Raw genomic sequence first — 22,746 nt, forward strand, 5'->3', positions numbered from 1 at the left:
ACGTATTGTTAAAATGTCTATGTTACCTAGAGCAATCTATACATTCAATGTAATCCCTATCAAAATGCCATCAACATTTTTCACAGAGCTGGAACAAATAATCTTAAAATTTGTTTTTTTAATGAAGATTTTATTTATTTACTTATTGGTCAGAGAGAGAGAGCACAAGCAGGGGGAGGGGCAGGCAGAGGGAGAAGCAGACTCCCCGCTGAGCAAGGAGCCGGATGTGGGACTTGATTCCAGGACCCTGGGATCATGACCTGAGCCGAAGGCAGAAGCTTAACTGACTGAGCCACCCAGTCCTCCCATAAATAATCCTAAAATATGTGTGGAATCAGAAAAGACCCCAAATAGCCAAAGGAATGTTGAAAAAGAAAACCAAAGCTGGTGGCATCACAAGTCGGCCTTCCAGCTGTACTACAAAGCTGTGATCACAAAGACAGCATGGTCCTGGCACCAAAACAGACATCGATCAATGGAGCAGAACAGAGAACCCAGAAACGGACCCTCAACTCTATGGTCAACTAATCTTCGACAAAGTAAGAAAGATTATCCAATGGAAAAGACAGTCTCTTGAACAAATGGTGTTAGAAAAATTGAGGGGCGCCTGGGTGGCACAGCGGTTAAGCGTCTGCCTTTGGCTCAGGGCGTGATCCTGGCGTTCTGGGATCAAGCTCCACATCAGGCTCCTCCACTATGAGCCTGCTTCTTCCTCTCCCACTCCCCCTGCTTGTGTTCCCTCTCTCTCTGGCTGTCATTCTCTGTCAAATACATAAATAAAATCTTAAAAAAAAAAAAAAAGAAAAGAAAAATTGGACAGCCACATGCAAAAGAATGAAACTCGACCATTTCCTTACACCATACACAAGAATAGACTCAAATGGATGAAAGAACTAAATGTGAGACAGGAATCCATCAAAATGCCAGAGGAGAACACAGGCAGCAACCTCTGTGACCTCGGCCACAGCACTTCTGGCTAGACATGTCTCCAAAGGCAAGGAAAGAAAGGCAAAAGTGAACTACTGGGACTTCCTCAAGATAAACAGCTTCTGCACAGCAAAGGAAACAGTCGACAAAACCAAAAGACAGCCGACAGAATGGGAGAAGATACTTGCAAAAGCCTTATCAGATAAAGGGCGAGTACCCAAAATCTATAAAGAACTCAGCAAACTCAACACCCAAAAAACAAATAATCCAGTCAAGAAATGGGCAAAAGACACGAAGAGACATTTCTCCAAAGAAGACATACAAATGGCCAACAGACACATGAAAATATGCTCAACATCACTCGGCATCAGGGAAACGCAGATCCAAACCACACTGAGACACCACCTCACACCTGCCAGAATGGCTAGAATCAACAAGTCAGGAAACAGATGTTGGTGAGGATGTGGAGAAAGGGGAGCCCTCGTGCACTGCTGGTGGGAATGCAAACTGGTGCAGCCAATCTGGAAAACAGTAGGGAGGGTCCTCAAAAAGTTGGAAATAGAGCTCCCCTACGACCCAGCAATCACACAACTAGGTATTTACCCCAAAGATACAGATGCAGTGATCCGAAGGGGCCCCTGCACCCCAATGTTCACAGCAGCAACGTCCAAAACAGCCAAAGTGTGGAAAGAGCCCAGCTGTCTACCGACAGATGAGTGGATAAAGAAGATGTGGTTCATATATACGATGGAATAGTACCCAGACATCAGAAAATGAAATCTTGCCATTTGCATCGACAGGGATGGAACTGGAAGGGATTATGTTAAGTGAAATAAGTCAGTCAGAGAAAGACAATTATATGATCTCACTCCTACGTGGAATTTAAGAAACAAAACAGAGGATCACAGGGAGAGGAAGGGAAAAATAAAACAAGAAGAAATCGGAGAGGGAGACAAACCATAAGAGACTCTTAATCATAGGAAACAAACTGAGGGCTGCTGGAGGGGAGGGGGCGGGAGATGGGGTAGCTGGGGGATGGGCATTGAGGAGGGCACGTGATGAAAGGAGCACTGGGCGTTATATAAGACTGATGAATCACTGACCTTTACCTCTGAAACACTCTGTTAGTTAATTGAATTTAAATTAAAAAATAAAATCATTAACACCCCCCCCCAAAAAGCAATTGGTTCTGAGAAAAAGTCAGATCAACAGCTGATACCAAGTGCCAGGGGCTGTGTTGATCTTCTCGGAGAGATGCCTCGTCTGGCACTGCAGCTGCAAGTACAATCACCAGCTGACCACGTCCATGACCACGACCCCGTTCTCCACAATCCACATGGTGACCACGCGGGCCAAACTGGCAGGTAAAATGGGTTTGTGGTACATATCACCACCCTTGTCTGTATCAACTCTTTGATGCCGGCATTAATCTCTGACATTCTCCCAGGGGTGCAGTATTGCTCAGTTTACTGCCACGATAAGAAGGGGAAGTCCTAGGGACGATCCCCTGGTTCTTCTGTCATAATGGTCCAGGGCTCATATGTAAGAGAGCCAGTGAAGGCATTCTGCCAGTGGCCAAGGATGTCTGTTTCGATCATACAACCAGGAGCTGAAGAAATGACTACAGAGAGAATCTCTGTGCCATCTGGGCCCATGGGAGCTGGTCGAGTTAAGACTGTCACCCAAACACCACAAATTCCTACCCTTGGAGTAGGGAGCCATGGTGCCATTTTGTGGCCCCAGGAACTAGCGTCAACTCAGAGCCCATATCTAATAATCCCTGGAGGGATCTAAGCGTTTCCTTTTAGATCTTAATGTTTCCACTACATGGTCACATTAGCCAGTAGCTGCAGGTCTCTTGGGGACGGCATGAAGGAAGGTTTCTGATGTGTACTGGTGGCAATGCAGGGCTCCGTCTGAAGGGCCTCGCCCTCCATCAAGAGACCTGGTAGGTCTGGGAACTTGCGAGAGAGGCCGTGATTGTCCACTGTGGTGATTCAAGTCAGAGTTTGGTTCCCAGACCTGGAGTTTTCCCTGTGGTTCGGGTTAAGGACGGCTTGAGTAGGCTCTGCTACTGTGAAATCCCATCCCTGCACTGAAATTCAGGGAGCTTGTTCCAAAAGCAGCATCCCATCGGGTCATCCGTACGCTATGTGCTCTAGTCGAGAAGGCAGTTCTTGCTGCTTTGGGACCAGGCCGCTCCTGTGGAATCGAGCTGCGGGCGGGTTGGGAGTGCGTGTGCCCGACCCGCGCGACTAGACCAGAGGTCCAGTGTAATGAGATGAGACCCCAAACTGGGGAGTCTGGAGAGGGAGCCGGGGTCTTCTGGAAGTAGAAAGGCCAGAGAGGAGCTTTGGGCCCCAGACCACCTTGTGCATGAGGGCTGCGAACATCCCTTTCCCGGGACAGTTAAAATTTGCCCTCAGTCGCTCCTCTGTCTGGAAGCCGTGCTGAGACCCAGCTGCTGAGGTCCCAGGCAGGCTCCCGTGTGCTTCTGGAGTCCGGTGTCTGCGAGCTCCCTGTGGGCGGACGACGCTGCTCTGGGGGCCCTGCTGCACTTGAAAGCCCCTCTCATCCCAATGATGGTTCCTCTCTCTGCTGGTGAGCCCCGCATCCGTCTCCCTGCTTTCTGCTCCCACAGAGCCTGAAACAGGTGGGCACACCCCCCATACTTGGCTGTCCCCGGAGGCTGTGCTAAGGGTATCCAGAGGGCAGGCCCCTGCTCAGGTGTCCGGTGGTTGCATGAATAGATTCCAAACTGCGTTTTCCTGCAGGAGCAGGCTGACGCTCTGCTGTGTGTGCTGAAGGGCGACCGCAGGGTGAACCCATCCCTAGTGCGTGGCGCACACCACCCCGGGCCCCGTCACTCTTTCCTCGGACTCGGGCAGGTCCTGCCGTACAGAGCACACACAGCATGGGACCCTTCGGACGCCGTCAGCCTGTGGGGCAGCTGAGGACGCAGGACCCCACCACACCACTCAGGTCCCACCTCAGGGAGGTGTGGGCACAGGCTGGGGGCCAGGACGGGACAACTCAAGCCCCAAGGCTCACAGCCCAGTGCTATCCCCAGGACATACCTCCATGTGTTGAATAGTCAAAAATTTCCTGGTAAAACAGATGATGACAAAACAGCTTTGTCCACAGACGTCTTGTGTACTGACCCTTCCGTGGCCGCCGTGAACCCGTCAGCAGAAGGGCCCTGCGTCTGGTCTAGACGTCCTTCGATGAGTTTGAGGCCACTGCTTTTTGTATAATTTGGCTAAAAGAACACCTGCCTTTTGGGTTTCCATTTGGAAACAGCTCAGGAAAGGTGCTGCTGAAGACAGGTGGTGGGGAGTCTGGACTCGGCTCTCCGGTGGCTGGTTGTGGGCCTCCAGAGAGGGGCATTCCGCCGACACTCCCTGTAAGACAGAGGCCGGGCAGGACACGTCCAGGGCTTGGGGTGCCCCTGGCAAGTGTCCTCCACCCCACTGAATGGGATTTTCCCCTGAAAGCGTTCAGTATCTCTTTCGCCATGGGCTTCAGGCCCTGCAGAACAGGGCTTAGCCCGAGACACTGACGTCCGCAGGCGACTGCCCCCAGGTGTGGGCCAGGCGGGGGCCTCGCTAGGAGGCAGGAGACCTGGGGGGGGGGGGCTACGCTGGAAAGCAGCCCGCGGGCCCCAGTCCTTGCGCTCAGCCTGTGCTTGGAAACTGCGGTCTTGGCTGGAGTTGGCTTTGCTTCATCAAGGACTCGGTCTCTCTCCTCCCCCGCCCCTGCCTAGCTTGTAGAGGAACATCAATATTCATGTATAATTAGAAAACAGCACAAAAAGCTGACTCCTACTTCCTGCCCCACAGGACTTTCCCTTCCTTGGCCGGAGTGCAGTCCTGGCTCCAGGCAAGTCCCCGGGTGGCCGCCTGCTCAATGCGGCCCTGTGTGCAGGCCTGGCAGCCCGCGGCCCCCAGCCCCACCCGCCGCCCCCATTGGCTGCCCGGGCCCGCAGCGGGCTGCACCGGCCAGGCCCCACCGCCCAAGGGATAAGACACCGCCCCGCGGGCGCTGGGGCCACTCTGGACGCCGCAGCCAGGAGGAACGGAGCAGCCACCAGGAGCCGCTGACGTGAGGACGCTCGGGGAGACCCTGCTCTTTTCTTTTTGGGGGCAGGGAACCTGGAGGGCGGGGCGGGAACCAGGTGGTGGGTTAGAAAGCCCCTTTAGGCTCACTGGCAGCATTGCTTACAGGTGGGTCCTGTTACTGCTTTGTGGACGTGACTGCCTCAACTCGAGACAGCTGGAGGTTCTTTCTGCCTGAGTTTTAGACCCTAAATCAGGTCCCGCGGCTCCGAGGGGATTGCTGGTATTTTCTCAGCAGGACAAACAAGGCTTCTTTCCTAAGTCTTTGAAGAGCGGGGTCCCCCCCCTTGGAGAATGACTGGCAGCCGGAGCTAGACCCGCCCTACCTCGAAAATAAATGTTTTCTTGTTGCTTCTGTCCTGGCCCTGGGCGGGCAGCCCCTCCTCTGTTGTCCTTCAACGGGAAACGTCAGGGTCTGCCTGGACAGCCCCAGAAATCACGCGACCGTCGGGAGGTCTTGAGCAGTAAATTACAAACTGGGTCAAAGAGATTGGGGTTTGGCGGGTTGACCTTTCTTCAGTGTTAGGGTTTCTCAGGGAGGTAGGGCCCCTTCCCGCATCGTGTGTGGTGTGTCCTTCCAAAGGGAGTTACGGCCCAGAAGCCCCCCTGCTTTCCACATAAAGAGGTTAATGCAGGAATAACATTCACGGAACTAAGTGGAAAGGAAATATGGATATTTGATTTCCGTTTCTCTTAAAAGATAAGCTTTAAAGCAGGGAAGAATTTAAAATGAAAAAAAAAATTTAAATTAATTTTAGTGTGGTTATGAAGAAAATCACAGTATATGGCGTTTTCAAACATGGAATATATGTTTTATGCCTTTTCTTTTTAAAAAAATCCCACTAGTCATGCTTTACGAAAAAATAACTTAGCCTCTCCTTCCCCAAATGATCACAGGCTTTGAGAAACATTAGATTGATGAAAATGTTTCTTGGGTTTGTTTTGTTTCCAAAAAACAAAACCAATAATTGAAACCCCGGGTGCAAAGGGTAAGAACAAATGAAACATTAAAGGTTTTCATCCATCTGACCTGTTCCATCCACGTGTGATAAATCTGATTTTTAGGGATTTAAGAGCAAAACAAAGGATATTGATTATTAATAGGGTGGCTTTAGCAAAGATCAGGTCAAGACCAAAATCCTCAATGCTTTCTCCTTTGAGAAATCAGAAATAAATAAAATGTTAAATATTTCCTCCAATTTATTGTTCAGATGTCAGTGACGTATCCAACATGGGAATGATTGCCGGCAATTCGATGTCGTTCTTGTAACTATCTTCAGCCGTGGCGGTGCAGAGACTCCTCACTGATTAGAACTCAAGGCCGGAGGTCGGTAACCATCTCTGGTGACCACCTCCGTCCTTTGTCAAATGCACCCTAGCCCTAGGATTAAGCAGACACCTCCTGTTTTCAGGCCTTGGTCTGAGGTGCAGGGGGTGAGGGAAGTAGGAAGCTGTGTGCTTTGGTCCCGGCAGAGACCCCCGCTCCAGGCCCCCGCGGGGCACCGAACGGCCCCGTCCCCCTGCCCTGGAGCTGAAGGCTGAAGGCTGGAGGCTGGAGGCGGCCCCGTGGGGAATGCTAAGTGCCTGGCCTCGCTCAGCCTCCTGGGGCTTTGTCTGTCCTGCCTCAGAACCAGCCCAACCGTATGGACCATAACACAGCTTTGTTTCCAGTGGGTCTTTGATCTCTCACTGATCTTCTTTTTCAAGAATATCTGCGGCATTTCTGCCATATTTGTTTTTCCAGTTCAATTTTACAGCTGTTTTTGGTAAAGTTGCTCACACCCATCAAAAAAGAGTCCCTTAAAGATTTTTATTTAAAATTAGTTAAATTTATATATTATCTCAAAGGAAAGTGAGTTCCTGCATTTTGCGATCCTTAGAATCTTTTGGAAGGACCTGCACTTTTATTTTTCTTTTAACAATTTTATTCATTTACTTATTTGAGAGAGAGCGTGCGGGACCACACGCGCGCACGAGCAAGTGGGGGGAGAGGCAGAGGGAGAGCGCGAATCCCAAGCAGACTCCTCACCTAGGCTGGAGTGGGTCGCGGGGCTCAACCTGGGGCTCGATCTCAGGACCCTGAGATCATGGCCTGAGCCGAAACCAAGAGTCGGACGCTTAACTGACTGAGGTGCCCAGAGGCCCCTGGACCTGCACTTTTCTTACTAAACTTATTCTTAAGCCATACGTGTGTGTTGCTTTATGAATTTATGAATAGGCTTTTTCTACTCTGTTTTCCAATTGTTTCTTGGTAGAATACAGGAATACTACCCATTGTTGTACCCTCATTTTGTTCCTGGTCACCTACCTTCTTTCTAGTTAATTCTAACAGCTCACGGTCAGTGCTTTCCTCCCCTGCACTCTGTCCCTTCCTCTTGGAGTCCGGTAAGGGCAGAGGGTGGCCCCCTGGTGAAGAAGCAGGACTCGACCCCCAGCCCCCCTCACGGCGCTGCCCCATTTTTCTGCTGAAGTTCCCCATTGGCCAAACCCATGCAGAAGCCACGGGGTGTGGGAACTTCTGGATGTGGCCTCAGGGGTGAAGAAGGGAGGGGCAGGTGGGAGTGGATCTAAGAGGCTGATGGGAGAACTGGGACAGCGGCTCTGCCTGAAGGGGGGTGTGCCAGGGTCGGTCTAGCCCCCTCCTCTGGCTAATGTGGTAACTGTTCTGTGTACGGACAAGGCGGAAGGCCTGAGAGGGCACCTTTCCTTTGTGGACCCCTAGGATGTCTGAGCTGGAGAAGGCCATGGTGGCCCTCATTGATGTTTTCCATCAGTATTCCGGAAGGGAGGGTGACAAGCACAAGCTGAAGAAATCCGAACTCAAGGAGCTCATCAACAATGAGCTCTCCCATTTTTTAGAGGTGAGTCTTCATTTTTAAAATCGACAGTTTACCCTTTCTCCTGTCCACTTGTAAAACCACCTGTACGTTTTCTCTTACGAGGCTTCTTCTAAAAACGTGTTTGTGCCACTGAGCCCTCGTTTTAGAGGCTGGCTCAGATGGCCCCACTGTTCTCGTTTTCGTCTGTTCTGCGTATAGTAGGAGCAGCAAGGAGACGCTGCGTCTCAAAGGCAAAAGTACGGGCCCCAAATAATGCCACCTTTTCTCTGAAAAAGCTAAGGGTTTATAGCAGTAATGACGGCAGAATGAGATGGGAAATACACTTGTGACTTATCATGGGTCACAATGGACATGCAAGAAGGATGTCGAACACGAGCTCTCGGTTTTGGGAGGACTGCGTCGCGTTAGCCGTACCATTAGCATCCTTCAGGGTGACCAACGATGCCATTCCTGAGGGCGCACTGTGTCACTCTCGGGAGACACACAGGCCCGAGGACGTGGCCTCTGCTTCTGGGGCGCCCAGCCGACATGTCAGCAACGGCCACAGCCTGCTTGCCTGGGGGCACGAGATGGGGCCCGGTGCCCTCTGGAGGCCTGGGGGCTTTTCCAGGGAGCCCGTGGAGCAGGAGCCCCAAATGCAGGAGACGGCATGAAGGGTCCTGATAAGCCCGTGGGGGAAGTGTGTCCCTACCTCGTCCGGGACTCACTTCCCCGCGCCAGTCTCCGAGAGGGCCCTCAGATCCGCCGTTGTCTCCACTGCACAGCACTCTTGTGCCCTCAAGGCCATGAACTGCAGTCTGCCTGGCCCCTGACCTTCCCTTAGTGCCCAGAACCCAGGTCACACACAGGAAACGGCCAAACAATGAACCAGTGCACCAGGGTCTGACCAAGCGCAATTCCGGGGATGGTGACAGAGCATCAGGCGTGGCCCTGCTGCACGGCGACGGCGACGGTGACGGCGAGGTGTCCTCCCGAGCCCGCTGAGCTCACCGCAGTGCCCCAGCTTCCAGCAGCAAGGCAGCGCCCGCCGTCGGCAGGACGGGCCGGGCTTCTCCTGTCCGCACCCACACCCAAACATGCCATCGCTGGGAATGGCATCACCAAATCCGAGGAAGGAACTGCAGGCTTAGGGGGACCGGTGTCTCTCGGGCTGATTCTGGGATTCTCTCAGGCATTCAAGTTCAAGCACAGCTGTCCCGCCCCACGCTCAGTTTCCCACCAATCCCACCTTTTAACCCTAACAACCAAAACCCCCAGTTTCTTCTAGACAAGGATGGTTCTAAGGGTGAAATGGGACAGTGTTCACCAAGTACTGAACCTATAGCGAAAGCTCAACTAGCAATTATCAATAATTAGTAATTAGTAATTACTGATTTTAAAACAGGAAAAGCTCAGCATGTGGGAACCACGAGTTATAAAAGACGAATAACCCATAGTAAGCATAGCAGGATATCACCAACATCTGCTGGCCTGGTTTCATCAGGGTGACTTCGGTTGGGAGGCAGATCTGTAATGACATGAAACAGGGCACTTCCCGTCCATCTGTAGCAGATGTCTGCAGGTCCCACTGAACCCCCACCGTACTCAGTCCTGCGTGCACTCTATATCCGAGGGGCTCGTGGACATTACCCCTGACTGCTCCGGGCCAAGCTCTCCTGCTCCGTGCATTGGCCATTCGGAGCAGTCCTTGGGTGTTTGGTGCCACGTTCTTCCCACCACGCCCGCAGCCTGCCCTGTGTCTGCCCCTCTGGGCCTGGTCACGCTGTTCGCTCAGCAGCAGAGAGGGGCAGCAGAACCGGCAGGAAAGTCCCATGACACCCAGAAAGCCACTCAAGGGGCAAAAACAACAGAAGGACTTAACAAATTTAGGACCTGTTGCCCACAGTCATTCCAGGAAAAAAAAAAAAAAACTTTCAAAACATGAAAACCCACTGAAAGCCTTCACTCTAAGGACTTCCACTCCCAGAAGCAGTGAAACACTTAGGGGTAACCAGAAGTTCATGTTTTCTTCCTTCCAAGATGTCTGCTGACACTATGCTCAGGCGTGTCTAGACGGCCTTTCCCCGTCCAGGTCCTTTGTTTTAAGTACAGTGAGGGCAAGCTGCCGCTTTTCAGGTCTTAGTTGTTCCATTTAGTCTTCTTCAAGTCGCTCGGGTCCCACCGGACCAGCAGGTGGAAGAGCCAGCTCGGACCCCCAGAGGCTTCTGCCCAGCCAAGAACCTTTCTAGTATTTTGCATTTTATATCTTACGTTGCTTCTGATACAAGTTATGAAAGCCAGCCGACTGTTAATCATGTTTTGATGGCCCTAAATTTCATTTAAAAACAAGTTGGGCAATTTTTCTTCTATCTCTTAGGAAATCAAAGAGCAGGAAGTCGTGGACAAAGTCATGGAAACTCTGGACAATGATGGAGACGGCGAATGTGACTTCCAGGAATTTATGGCCTTCGTTGCCATGGTTACCACCGCCTGCCACGAGTTCTTTGAACACGAGTGAGACAGCGCAAGCAGCCACGCTGTTGCCGTGACACAGACGAGGGTCACACGAGGCAGCAGAGAGCAAGGGCTTGCAGGCTAGTAAGAGCTGAGCTTTCCAGCCATGTTGTAGCTAATTAGGAAGCTTGATTTGCTTTGTCAATGAAAAATTGACGTCTTTCCCAGGGCTGATTTCAATGGCCCCCATCATTCTTTCTGCTCTGTTAGGCCTACGTGTCAGCAGACGGGTCCGCGGGACTCTTGGTAATAATCACCCAGGAGAGCGTGTGCTCTACCTGCGGCCGCGGCTGGAGAATCCCAACCCCGGACGACAAACTGACACCGAAAATGGCTCCGGACATTTGTGGTTCCTTAAGTCAAACGTGCGAAGCTCTGCCCACCACCCTCTGAAAAGGCCCTTCCTTAAATTGGTGTATTATCCACCCAAATGAAACCCAGGGTCGCGAGGTGGTCTGACACGCCGCCCCGCTACCCAGACGGCGCGGTCACGTGCTGGCCCCTTTCCCCGTGGTGAGCTGTGGGTGCTGAGCAAACCGCCCACGCTCGCAGAGCTGCAGGAAGAATGTGTCTCACAGACCATCGAGTACTGACATTTTAATTCTAACCGGAACTGAGGATCAAAATTCCACATCCTGTGGGACTCCTCTGCTCGGGTCACAGCTTGCTGGCTGTGTAGGGCTCGCGCGTGGCCTCTCTGCAGACAGGCCCCCTTCCCGTGGCCTCCTCTCCGGTCTAGGAAGTGCCCTAACCCTCACGTGTTTGTGCTAAGACAGGGTCTGCCCATGGCTGTTGGCGAAGTCAGTGTGCGTGGAAAGCTGAACTGTATGCTTTGGTACCCACGAATTCCAAGCAAGTTTCGAATGATTCAAATAACCAACTTACAAATATTAACAGTCACTTCCCAGAAAATTCAAATTAACCTTATCTATCCCCTTTTTCTGCTGCTTTTTTTAAGTGCGCAAACTTGGAAATTCATAACCCAATTGATTGCTTATATTTGCATTAAATAAAAAGAGTACGATAACAAGTCTCCGTAGCCATTAAACCTAAAACGGAAGTAAAATACCTGCCAGACTAGGAGGAGTGACGGCCTGGCTTCATCACCACGCACCTGCGGCCTTCCCCAAAGCCAGGGCACGTGCACAAGCAAGGGACACTTGAATGGGGGTGGGGCGGGCAGGGGCGCGGTGTGAAGGGACAAGCATAGATGGGGCAGGGTGCAGAGGGGTGAGGAGGGACCCAGAGCTGTGGGAGTGAGGAGGTGGGGTAAGGAGGGGGTGGGGTAAGAATGGGGTGAGGGGAGGCATGAGGGGTGGTGAGGTGATGAGGTGAGTTGGTGAGGATGGGTGTGGGGGTGGAGGTGAGGAGAGGGAGGCAGGGGTGAGGGGTGAGGAGGGGGAGGCGGTGCCGGGGTGAAGGGGGGCAGGCAGCTGAGGGCCACAGCAGCTCCAGGTGGACAATCGCTGGCCAGAGGCTCCTTCCCGACTTCCAGCCTGGCTGTTGCCAGGAGGCCTCCCCTGGATAATTGCGGGGAGTGGGCTGTGATCGGTCACCCGCGGTGACTGGGTGCCTGGCTGGGCCACAGAGAATCTGAGACACACGCGGCTGCCCAGGCCTTTGGAGCTGGGGACTGAAGCCGCACCTTGGAACCCTCTTCAGGGACCACACCCCGGCCGGCGTGCCCGGTGCCCATGCGGGGCCACCATGGCAGTGCAGCCCTCTGGAGGGTCCTCTGGGCTCGGGCGGCTTCGCTCCCCACGTGGTCAGTGGCACCTGCTTGTCCCACCGTCCTGGCCTCACAGAGCCTTGCAAGAGGTCAACCTTGAAACTAAACCAGGACAATGGGTTTATCTGGGAATGACCGAGGAATTGAGGTCAGGGATGTGCCAGGTGTGGCACAACCATGGGCAGGTCCAGAGAACACAGCAGAGGAAGGGGTCCCTGTGAAGGAGAGTCCGCTGGAGGACAGACTGCAGCCGGTCCTGGGTGGGGCCCGCTCAGCCTGGGGCTGGCGTTCGCCTTGCACAACGGGGTCAGCCAGTGGCGGGGAGGAGGGTGGGGAGTCCGCTCTGGGCTGCGTCAGGAGCGCCCTTGGTTCCTCGCCAGCTTGCCTCCGAGCCCTGACTCCATCCATCACCAGAGGGCAGCCCCACAGCTCTAGCCAGAGGTCAAGTCCCTGCCCATTTCGATCTAAGAATCTCAAGGTGATTCCGTTCCCAGATGTCAACCTAGCTTCTAGACCAGACAGGAACCAACTGGACTGGACTGGCCCCCAGCGAGCCTGCCATGGCAGCCGTGGAGTGTGCCCCCTGACCCCGCATCCAGGGGGGTGCTCCTTTACCCCAAGGAGGAAAGCTGCTCCTTAGCAGGTCTGCACAGCCACCTCCAGAGATCCTGGGGCTTCCTTGCACCAACTACCACTCAGCCCGGTTGTAAAATGCCCATCGTCCTCCTGTGACCTCTGCTCAGTGTGACCTGGCTTCACCTGCAGGCTGCGTCTAGTTCCGTGAATGGACAGTAAGTGGTTCCCACGTAGCCACTGGCGGACAACGTGGGTCTGACCACCTAGCTGTTCTGAGCATCCCCAGGTGGGCAGGGGCGTGTGGGGACAAGGCGTGTAGTTGGGAGGAATGACCCGTCTCAGGGAAAATCAGCTCCTGGCTTCAGCCAGGAGCAAAGGCCGCTCGCTTGGGGCCTTAAGGATGGGAACGCTGCATCTTAATGGCCTCTGACCTCTCCGGTGCTTGTCACAAGGCCCAGTGCAGCCACACGCAGTTCCTGTGCCCCACCGGTTCATCGGTTTGACCCCAGTGGCCCAGAGAGTCTGTCTCTGTCAGGGCGGAGACCCTGGGGCCAAGCCTAGGACCATATTTGTGACGAGTGCTGTCCAAGAGCCTGGGACCTGCTGGGGACCTACCCTCCACCCTCCGGGCCTCCAGCATCCCAGCAGGCACCACTGTCCCTGCTCGCAGTCCCGGCGAGACAATCACCAGACGTCCCTGCTATGGAGAGGAGGAATCTTCACCTCCCGGTCTTGGGGGGTGGCATGGGGACACACCCCATCCCAGCCTGCCAGCAGGCACGGGAGCCGTGGGAAGACCACTGAATTCCTGAGCCCCGGCCCTGCCAAGGGAACAGGGTGCAGTGGGGTGTGGGGCACAGCCGAGGCCGAGGCAGGAAACCTCCTCAGGAACAAGCCCGCTGCCCCCAGGCTTTTCTGAAGGTGCCCCACCTCCAGGGCCTCTGACTAACACGGGGTCGCTGGAGAACCTCTCACACGGGGGAACCCTTCCTGAAACTTCCCCTCTGGGAGAGGCTGGGGGTGGGTTTTGATATGTTGTCCTTGTTTTCGTTCATCTCGAAGTGTTTTCTTATTTCCCTTTGATTTCGTCTTTGCTCCGTCGGCTATTTGGGGACGCCCTGCTCAACTTCACACGTTTGCCGGTTTCTCAATTTTTTTCCTGCTGATTCCTAATTTTATTCCACCGTGGTCGAAGATCATACTTTGTATGATTTTTACCTTTTTAAAATTTACTGAGGTTTGTTTCATGGCCTAGCGTATGGTCTAGCCTAGAGTTTCCCCACGCGCTTGAAAAGGACTCATACTCCGCTGTTCCTGAATGGAGTGCGTCGTACGCCTGTGTCTGGCTGACTTCTACGCTGTTCGGGTCCTCTACGTCCTTGTCGGCCGTCTGCCTGGTCATTCTGGTCCTTGGAGAGAAAAGAGGGTGCTGAAGTCTCCGGTTACCACGTCCTTCCTTTACGGTGTGGTTGTTAGGGTTATTACGGCTAGTAATGTGATAAACCCAACGATACGCTGTTATCATTACTACTTTACCACTAGTGAGTAGCCGGCTACGGCTTTGCTCCCACGCACTTCTTTGGCGCTGTTATTGGTAAAAATATTACATAGACACTATGTTTCTATATGTATAAGACTAACATTACATAATATACATATTACTTTATACAATTTCTTTTTAAATTGTTAAGGTGAAAAATATGCATTTATATAGTCTTTTATGATTACATAATTACTGCTGTCTTTACCAGTGCTCCCTGTTTTTTTTAATTTGAATTCAAATTACCATCTGGGATCACTTGGTTTCAGCTCGAGGGACTTTATGATATCTGGTGATGCAGGTCAGCGTCTGGGAATGTCTTTACTTTGCCTCCACTTGTGAAAGACAGCATTGCTGGATACCTGATTCTTGGTTGACAGTTCTTTCCTCTGGGCTCTTTGTCCTCCCAGGGTCTTCTGGCCTCTGTGATTGCTGCTAACAATCAGCTGTCAGTTTCCCTGAGGTTCCCTTGTGAGGGGCAAGGTTTTCTCTCTTGCACATTTCAAGATTTCCCCTTTGACTTTCAGTATCTCGACTCTACATCTGACCCTTGGACAACACAGGGTCACAGATGGTGACCCCTGTGCAGTTGAAAATCCACATACAACTTTTGATTTCTCCTAAATGTAACTGCTAACAGCCTCCTGTTGACCAATAATGTAAGCAGTCAATTAACACGTATTTGTATGTTATGTGTTTTATATACTGTGTTCTTACAATAAAGTAAGCTGGAGAAAAGAAAATGTTGACGGAATCATAAAGAAAATACATTTATAATACCGTACGGTATTTACCAAGAGAAGATCAACGTTCGAGTGGGCCCGTGCAGTTCAAGGTCATGCCGTTCAAGGGTCAGCGGCACATGCCTGTGAATCTCTCTGTGTTCATCCGAACTGAGGATTCTTCAGCTCCCTACTGTGTATGTTAGTACTTTTCAACAAATTTGGGGGAGTTTTCAGCCATTAATTCTTCAAATTTTTTTCTGCTTTTTTCTCTCTTGTCTCCTTCAGGTGTTCCCATTACACATGGCTGGTGAGCTTAGTGGTGTCCCACATTTCTCTGAGGCTCCATTTGTGTTTCATCTTCCTTCCCTCTCTGTTCTTTCGACTGTATAATCTTTATCAATTTATCTTCAAGTGTACTGACTCTTCTCCCCGTCCAGAAGCACTGCTGAGCCCCTCCAGTGAATTTTTCATTTCAGTTCTTGTACTTTACTGACTGCGGAAACTTCCGTGTGGTTCTTTTATGCATGTAAACAGACTGTATATTTTAGATACATATTTGTATAACTTATATTAGGTAATATATATTATATAAATGACATCTATGGAATGTATAAACAGGTTATAAAATATCATACATTATATTTTATATTTTATTTTGATCTTTCTTTTGATATTCTTTGATGTGACGTTGTCATCATACCTCCCTTTACTTCTTTTAATTACAGCCTCCTTTAGTTCTGTGATATATTTCAAGTCTTTGTTAAATCCGACACCTGGTTGATCTCAGCGAGTTTCTGTTGCCTTCCTTTTTCCTGGTGTATTGATCATGCTTCTCTGTTTCTTTACATGCTTCATAATTTTGGGGGGATCTAGACATTCTAGATAGTGCATTGTAGCAACTCTGGGCTCTTGCCCCTCCCTCTGCCGCCCCTCCCCCCAACCCCGGCCTGCTTGTTTTCTTGTGCACTGACGGGCCCCCGCCACGCAGTGTTGAGCCTCTGGTGTCGTTGCTGCTCCGTGGGACAAGGAGCTGCCGCAGTGGGTTTGCCCACAGTCGCCCTGGGTGACAGTGGCTTGGGCAGGACTCTAGTCTCTTTCACTGACCACACCCAGCTGTTAAGCTCAGGCAAGGCCAGCCGACTGCTCTATTGTTCTCAACAATGCTGGGGTGGGAGAGGTATGCCTATGGCTCTAGAGCCTAACTTGACTCGATGTGGGGTTCACTGAGGAAACAGCTCCCAGGTCAGTGTGGGAGATTTGGTCTAACCCCAGGAGGGCTCTTCCCCCTCGTCTCTCTCCCTGGTTCCCCCGCAAATTTGCTGGCCTACAATTCAGCCAGTACCTTCACTGACTCTCTGAATCTCTTTCCGATGACCTTTCACCACAACTCCTACTGTTTTTAAAAGTGCCCTTGTGATCGAACTTCTCCTCCATGCTCTGGTGCAAATGCAGTGAATTCCTTTGGAAGAGACAAGGGGCTACCTGTTCTGTAGCCTGCGCCTCCCAACAGGCGAGCGTCCTGGACCGGAGTGGGAACTCAGTGATCAGTGGGGTCCAGGGCAGTACCACCCTCGGGTCTTCTCAGCTTGCCTCTCCAGGCATGGACCCAGCATCTTACGAGCTGGGCGAGGGGGATCGGGCCCCTGCCTCAGTGGCATCTCACCCAAAGTAGAGGCTCCATTCCCCAAGGAGAGATTATGGTCATGCCGACCATCCCAGTAGAATCAGTCTGAAACAAACCGGCTATATTTATCATCTGAAATTAAGCACAAGTAACCATAATTTGCATAAAATAATTAGAACATTTTAAAAACAACCTAATTTGGGGCGCCTGGGTGGCTCAGTCGGTGGTTAAGCGTCTGCCGTCTGCTCAGGTCATGACCCTGGAGTTCCTGGACGGAGCCGCTTCTCCCCCAGCTCACGCTCACTGTCTGCGTCTCCCTCTCACATAAATAAATAAAAATCCTGGGAAAAAAAACAAAACACCTAAATTAAAACAAATAGAATCAAGCTACAAATGACCTACCAGACACAGTATGGACTCTCTGGACGTTCTAATTCTTAATATAAAACGGCTCCTACAAATCAACTAAACCCTTTGGGCACAGTAAGAATTGCCGGCTCCGGACAGAATGAATCAAATGAGAAATAAAAACGACACATGAAGACATATTTAACGTGACTGGACATGACACTCATTTGACTATCAGTCTGGCAAAGACTTCCTTTAATCTCAGCCAAGAGTCCATTGCCAGTACAGCCGCTGCTGGAAAGAGGCCCCCCCACACGGCCTTTCAAACTGGGATGAACTCTGACCTGGCCACTCTCCCTGCAGGAACTGCGTCCGAGACAGCAACTGAGGCAGCCGGTGCCACTGCGGACGGGCGGGTGCTCAGCGCCGCTGACGAGGTCCCCACACTGGCGGACGGCAGGAGCCAAACTACCGTTGGTCACGGCACACCCAGAGCACACAGTGGTTAAAACATGCAGAAGAATATTTGTGGTAGATTAAAAGTCTGTAATTTATTAAGTACAAAAACAGATATAGAAGCATATGATCCTAATTTTGTAAAAAGTTTAATAAAGAAAAAATTAATCCCTGAAAGGGTTTTTATCAAATACTAATGCTGCTATTACGCAGAGGTAGGATAAGAGGTCTTAATTATCTTCTCCACACTTCAGTGTGCTTTGTAGATTTTATGCTGTCAGCATAAATGCTTTTATATTCCGCAAAACGAATGCATAATAAAATACATCCCATGTGGGGTAATTTAAAACACAGTTTCACACATTTCAAAATATGCAAGAATTACAAACAGTCAATATCTTTTATTAACATCATGATATAAAAAAATTTTAGTGTGATATACAGAATTCCCAGAGAGTAATTTTAAAACATTTTAATGCGCTTCTTAAAATCTTAATTTACAAGACACTTTCTCTTACTGCCACTGACCTTTCAATACAAAAATTTTACAATATTTGTTTGCTATAAAACTACACCATTACGATTAGGGTTAGGTAGTTTTCCCCGCTGACCATTCTATTATAAGGAATGTCCGTTAGTCTACTGCTAGAACGTCTGTATGTCCGACAATAAGTTATACAGATTATGTACATAATTACAACAGGGTTATTAGAATTCCAGTATGTTGTAACACGTTACACTGCAGCTCCACACCACAGGCAGCCAGACTAGTATGCACGTGCTACCTGTAGCCCAATAAGGGACGGGAGAGTTGGCCCAGCGGGCCAGACCCATTTGGCGGTGAATTTAAATGGCAGAGAATTAATAATAGCTTTGTTAGGCACTGCTCCAGGCTAATTCCGGAAACACCTGGCTGCTCCTAGGAAGCATGCATAATTCATAAACTTTCCCACCCTCAGTCCCCACAAAACCCCACAACTTCATAACATACTCTTCAATAACTATAGAAAAATAATCTGTCTTAGATTTGAGCTTCGCTTCAAATTCTTGTAAGTATCTAAAGGGTTTTACATTCTCTTCTTTGATTTAGGCTTACTATAATATTGGATCAGTCAGTTTCATCAAGTTTGAATAAAATAACTGAATGCAGTTTGGCCAAGTTTTATAGGCACACGGCTCCAACTGTGAAAGTGGGGGAGGGGCGGGACGAGGCTCTGTCCAGGCGCCTGCAGGGCGTGCAGCGTGCTCAGCGAGCCGCACGGGGACCTCAACGCCTCAGGTGTTGCCACCAATGCCTCCAAGTCTGTCGAGTAGGAATAAAAATAACAGTTCAACACAACCCTGTGGACCGAGAAGAGCTCACACGGTGGTGTCAGGAAAACCAGGACGTGAACTAAACGGCATGAAGCCGCAACCCTAGGACAGTGGTTTAAGACTAAGCGCTGGTTTAACTGCCCCAAGCAAGCATCTAACCTGACAGCCCCAGGGGCACTTCCCGAGTATGAGTGACAACCAACGAGACCATCGGGCACACGCGTTCTCACGCATTTCCGTGACGAACAGCACAGGACGTGCCCTGGGAGCGCAGGGGGCCTTGGGTCCCAGAGTGGGGGGCCGGCCACGACCCGCCTCCCTTGCTCGGCTCCACCCTGCGAAACAGAAGTGAAGCACATGGACTAGCGGCCTCAAGTTCTCTCTAGCATAAATTCTATATAGGAAGTGGGAATAAATAATTGAATTTCTAAAATCAAGAACTATATTTTTAGCCTAAAAAAAGTGCAAACTCGCAACACAGTAGCGCACTTGCAATCCCTCCCGGCCCCTGAGCAAGGCCTGCCTCTCCCTCAGGCCGCCGTCCCTTCAAGTATGGACACTCCCGGTCTCCTCCATGTCCTCCAAGAGGAAGACATTCCTTCAGATGGTCCAGGAAGCGGATTCCAAAGTGAGATCCGGGGAGCCTGGAGACAGATCTGTTAAAGCAGAGAAAGAAGGGGCACAGTGCGCGGGGAGACTGGAGCCCTTCTCCTGGAGGCTGCGGGCGCCCGACACCGCGTCCGGTTTCTGCTCACGCCCGTCTTAGGCACGGAGCCGCCGAGGAGCCGTGCTCACATGTTGTAGGCCACGTAGATCGGGTCCAGCTGGTCGGCCAGGAAGCCGTCTCGCAGGTGCATGCGCTGCTTCTCGCCCCGCGAGTTGATGGGGATCACACCGGGGTCCACAATGACCACCACGCCCACGACCAGGTGGTGCTCCTCCAGCACCACGTTTGTGACCAAAGCCACCAGGTCCAGCGCGTCCTGCTCCAGCCCGTCCAGCTCCACCACCACCACTAGAAGGTTGGTCCAGGTGAAGACGGCGCTGCAGGGACAAGACAGGCGGCATCACACGGGGTGGGCACAGGCCTCCGGGCCACACGGACATGTAGGAAATAGTGCCAGATACAGAGCAAGAAAAGCCGTGAACGTTTGCTGACATCACACCACAGCTTAACACCCTTAACAATGTAAGGGTTAGGCTAAACGCGTTTCTAGGAATCTCTATTCTAATTCAAGTCCTGAATAAGAACCAAGAGTATTATTTGACGCTGAAAGCCGTGCCTGACCCAGTTCAAGGTCCTTACCAAGGGAAGACATCAGGAGTCACGACCATTGAAATTTAAAAAATTCATGGTAGGAGGAGGTAAGATGGCAGAGGAGTAGGGGACCCCTTTTTCAGCCGGTCCTGATTCAAGTTGGATCGGTACCAGACCAGCCCAAACATCCACGGAATCAGCCTGAGACGCAGGAAGATACATCTGGATCTCTACAAATGAACATCTCCAGCGCTGAGTATTGAGGTACGAAGCGGGGAGCCGTGAAACCACGCACAGATATCAGAAGATAAACGGAATGGGGAGGGAGCTGCCGTGTTCGGGCGCCAGGAAGTGGTAGCCACCTGCACGGGGGAGAGGGCGGACTCGCAGACCGGCACCCGCGAGAGAGCAGACTGAGACCGTGAGCCAGGGAGCGCGTGCGACCAGACTTTTCACGGAGCTCCGGTGCACTCACTGGAACCAGACTGAGACCGGGAGCTCTGGGAGCACGCAGGGGCAGCTGGCGGCTGGTGGTGTTAGAAACACAAAGGACAGAGACGCGCCGGCCCTGGAAGTGAGGGCTGGGACTCCGGGTGTGGAGCGCACATCCCGGGACGCTGCAGGGTTGAGCAGCACCAACAGAAACAGAGTTAAAGTGGCCAGAACATCAGTGGAAAACGGCTCATGAATCCCTCTGTTCTGAGACAGAGGCTGAGATTGGCACACTGCTCTCTGACTCTCTAGAAGAGGCACAGCAAGCCACCAGGAAGCCGCTCAGAGAACAAAAGCCTGGAAAAACGGGGCTCAGAGAGGCTGCCCATCCCCATCCCGCAGGACGGCTGGAGACTCTACCCAAACAGGGTTGCCTGGAGATTGGTGCGGCAGGCCCTCCCCAGGAGGCAGGCTGAAAAACAGCAAGCCCACATCCCGGGCGCCTGAGTGGCGTGTGTCATGAGCGCCTGTCTTCGGCTCGCTCAGCGAGCGGCGTGATCCCGCGTTCGGAAGAGGAGTCCCTCATCTGGGCTCCTCCGCTGGGAGCCTGCTTCTTCCTCTCCCATCCCTCCTTGTGTTTCCTCGCTCGTCTCTCTGCCACATAAATAAAAAATCTTTAAAGAAAGAAGCCCACATCCCTAGATCCTATAAAACAAGGGCGCATGGCCTAGATACGTCAATAATTTGGGCCTGGACAATCCCCGCAACCTCTCCTCATCAGAATGACGAGAGAAGAAATCCCCCCAGCAAAGAAAAGACAACTGAGTCTGGCCTCTGCCACAGAACTAATGGATATGGATATAACCAAATTATCAGAAATGGAGTTCAGAGTAACAATGGTCCAAGATGATGTGTAGATCTTGAAAAAGTATTAACGAAAATGTTAATGAGAATATAGAATCTCTAAGGGCGGAAATGAGAGCGAATCTGGCAGAAATTAAAAATTCTATGAGCCAAATGCAGTCAAAACTAGAGGCTCTGACGGCCAGGGTGAATGAGGCAGAAGAACATATCAGCGAATTGGAGGATGGGTTAGTAGAAGAAAAAGCTAAAACAGAATCTGGACTCAAAAAAATCCAATCTCAGGAATGTAGGTTACAGGAGATTACTGACTCCATGAAACGTTCCAATGTTAGAATCATCGGCATCCTCGAGGGGGTGGAGAAAAACAGAGGTCTAGAAGAGATATTTGAACGAACTGTAGCTGAAAACTTCCCTAATCTACCAAAAGAAACAAACATTCGTGTCCAAGAGGCAGAGAGGACCCCTCCCAAGCTCAACCACGACAAACCTACGCCACGTCACGTCATAGTGCATTTCGCAAATATTAGATCCAAGGATACAGTATGGAAAGCGGCCAGGGCAAAGAAATTTCTCACATACCAAGGCAAAGCTATCAGAATTACGTCAGACCTGTCTACACAGACCTGGAATGAGAGAAAGGGTTGGGGGTGGGCATTTTTAAAGCTCTTTCAGACAAAAACATGCAGCCAAGGATCCTTTATCCAGCAAGGCTGTCATTCAGAATTGATGGAGAAATAAAGACCTTTCAGAATCACAGTCACTAACCAATTTCATAACCACGAAACCAGCCCTACAGGAGATATTAAAGGGGTTCTATAAAAGTAAAAAGGCCCCAAGAGGAATACAGAACAGAAAGTCACGATCTATAGAAACAAAGACTTTACAGGCAACATGGCATCATTAAAATCATATCTCTCAATAATCAGTCTCAATGTAAATGGCCTAAATGCTCCCATAAGACGCCACAGGGTTGCAGATTGGATAAAAAGACATGACCCATCCATTTGCTGTCTACAAGAGACTCATTTTGAACCCAAAGATACATCCAGACTGAAAGTAAAGGGCAGGAATACCGTCTTTCACGCCAATGGACCTCAAAAGAAAGCTGGGGTAGCAATTCTCATATCAGATAAATTGGATTTTAAACTACAGACTATAGTTAGAGACGCAGAAGGGCACTATATTATTCTTAAAGGATGTATCCAACAAGTGGATATGACAATTATAAGTATATATGCCCCCAACAGGGGAGCAGCAAGATACACAAGCCAACTCTTAACCAGAATAAAGAGACATACAGATAAAAATACGTTAATAGTAGGGGACCTCAACACTCCACTATCAGCAATAGACAGATCACCTAAGCAGAAAATCAACAAAGAAACAAAGGCTTTGAATGCCATACTCGACGAGTTGGTCCTCATAGATATATACAGAACACTACACCCCAGAACCAAAGAATACTCATTCTATTCTAATGCCCATGGAACATTCTCAAGAATAGA

The 22,746-nt window shown here is 50.8% G+C and overlaps 2 protein-coding genes across 3 annotated transcripts in view; one reads left to right on the plus strand and one right to left on the minus strand.

Annotated features, from left to right (window-relative positions):
• Positions 1 to 4,879: 4,879 nt before the first annotated feature.
• Positions 4,880 to 11,402, plus strand: S100B (S100 calcium binding protein B). 2 transcript variants are annotated; one of them, XM_008710157.2, is made up of 3 exons: positions 4,880 to 5,028; positions 7,765 to 7,903; positions 10,239 to 11,402. In XM_008710157.2, exons 2-3 carry the CDS (start codon positions 7,766 to 7,768, stop codon positions 10,377 to 10,379), a joined length of 279 nt encoding a protein of 92 aa, XP_008708379.1. In that variant the 5' UTR covers positions 4,880 to 5,028; position 7,765; the 3' UTR covers positions 10,380 to 11,402. The 2 variants fall into 2 exon arrangements, with proteins under 2 accessions (XP_008708379.1, XP_008708380.1); XM_008710158.2 differs by lacking the exon at positions 4,880 to 5,028 and adding an exon at positions 6,265 to 6,369.
• Positions 11,403 to 17,449: 6,047 nt separating this feature from the next.
• DIP2A (disco interacting protein 2 homolog A) overlaps positions 17,450 to 22,746 on the minus strand; it is a 136,513-nt gene continuing 131,216 nt past the window's right edge. Inside the window, 1 exon segment of the mRNA XM_040621761.1 lies at positions 17,450 to 19,731. Within this exon segment, the coding sequence (XP_040477695.1) occupies positions 19,479 to 19,731 (253 nt within the window). The 3' untranslated portion in view covers positions 17,450 to 19,478.

The sequence above is a fragment of the Ursus maritimus genome, unplaced genomic scaffold, assembly GCF_017311325.1.
Source record: "Ursus maritimus isolate PB19 unplaced genomic scaffold, ASM1731132v1 scaffold_4, whole genome shotgun sequence".
Classification (NCBI taxonomy): domain Eukaryota; kingdom Metazoa; phylum Chordata; class Mammalia; order Carnivora; family Ursidae; genus Ursus; species Ursus maritimus.

Coding starts and splice junctions, on each gene's coding strand:
- S100B (XM_008710157.2), top strand. CDS start 7,766: ATGTCTGAGCTGGAGAAGGCCATGGTGGCCCTCATTGATGTTTTCCAT. Junction 7,904..10,238: donor AGCTCTCCCATTTTTTAGAG/GTGAGTCTTCAT, acceptor TCTATCTCTTAG/GAAATCAAAGAGCAGGAAGT.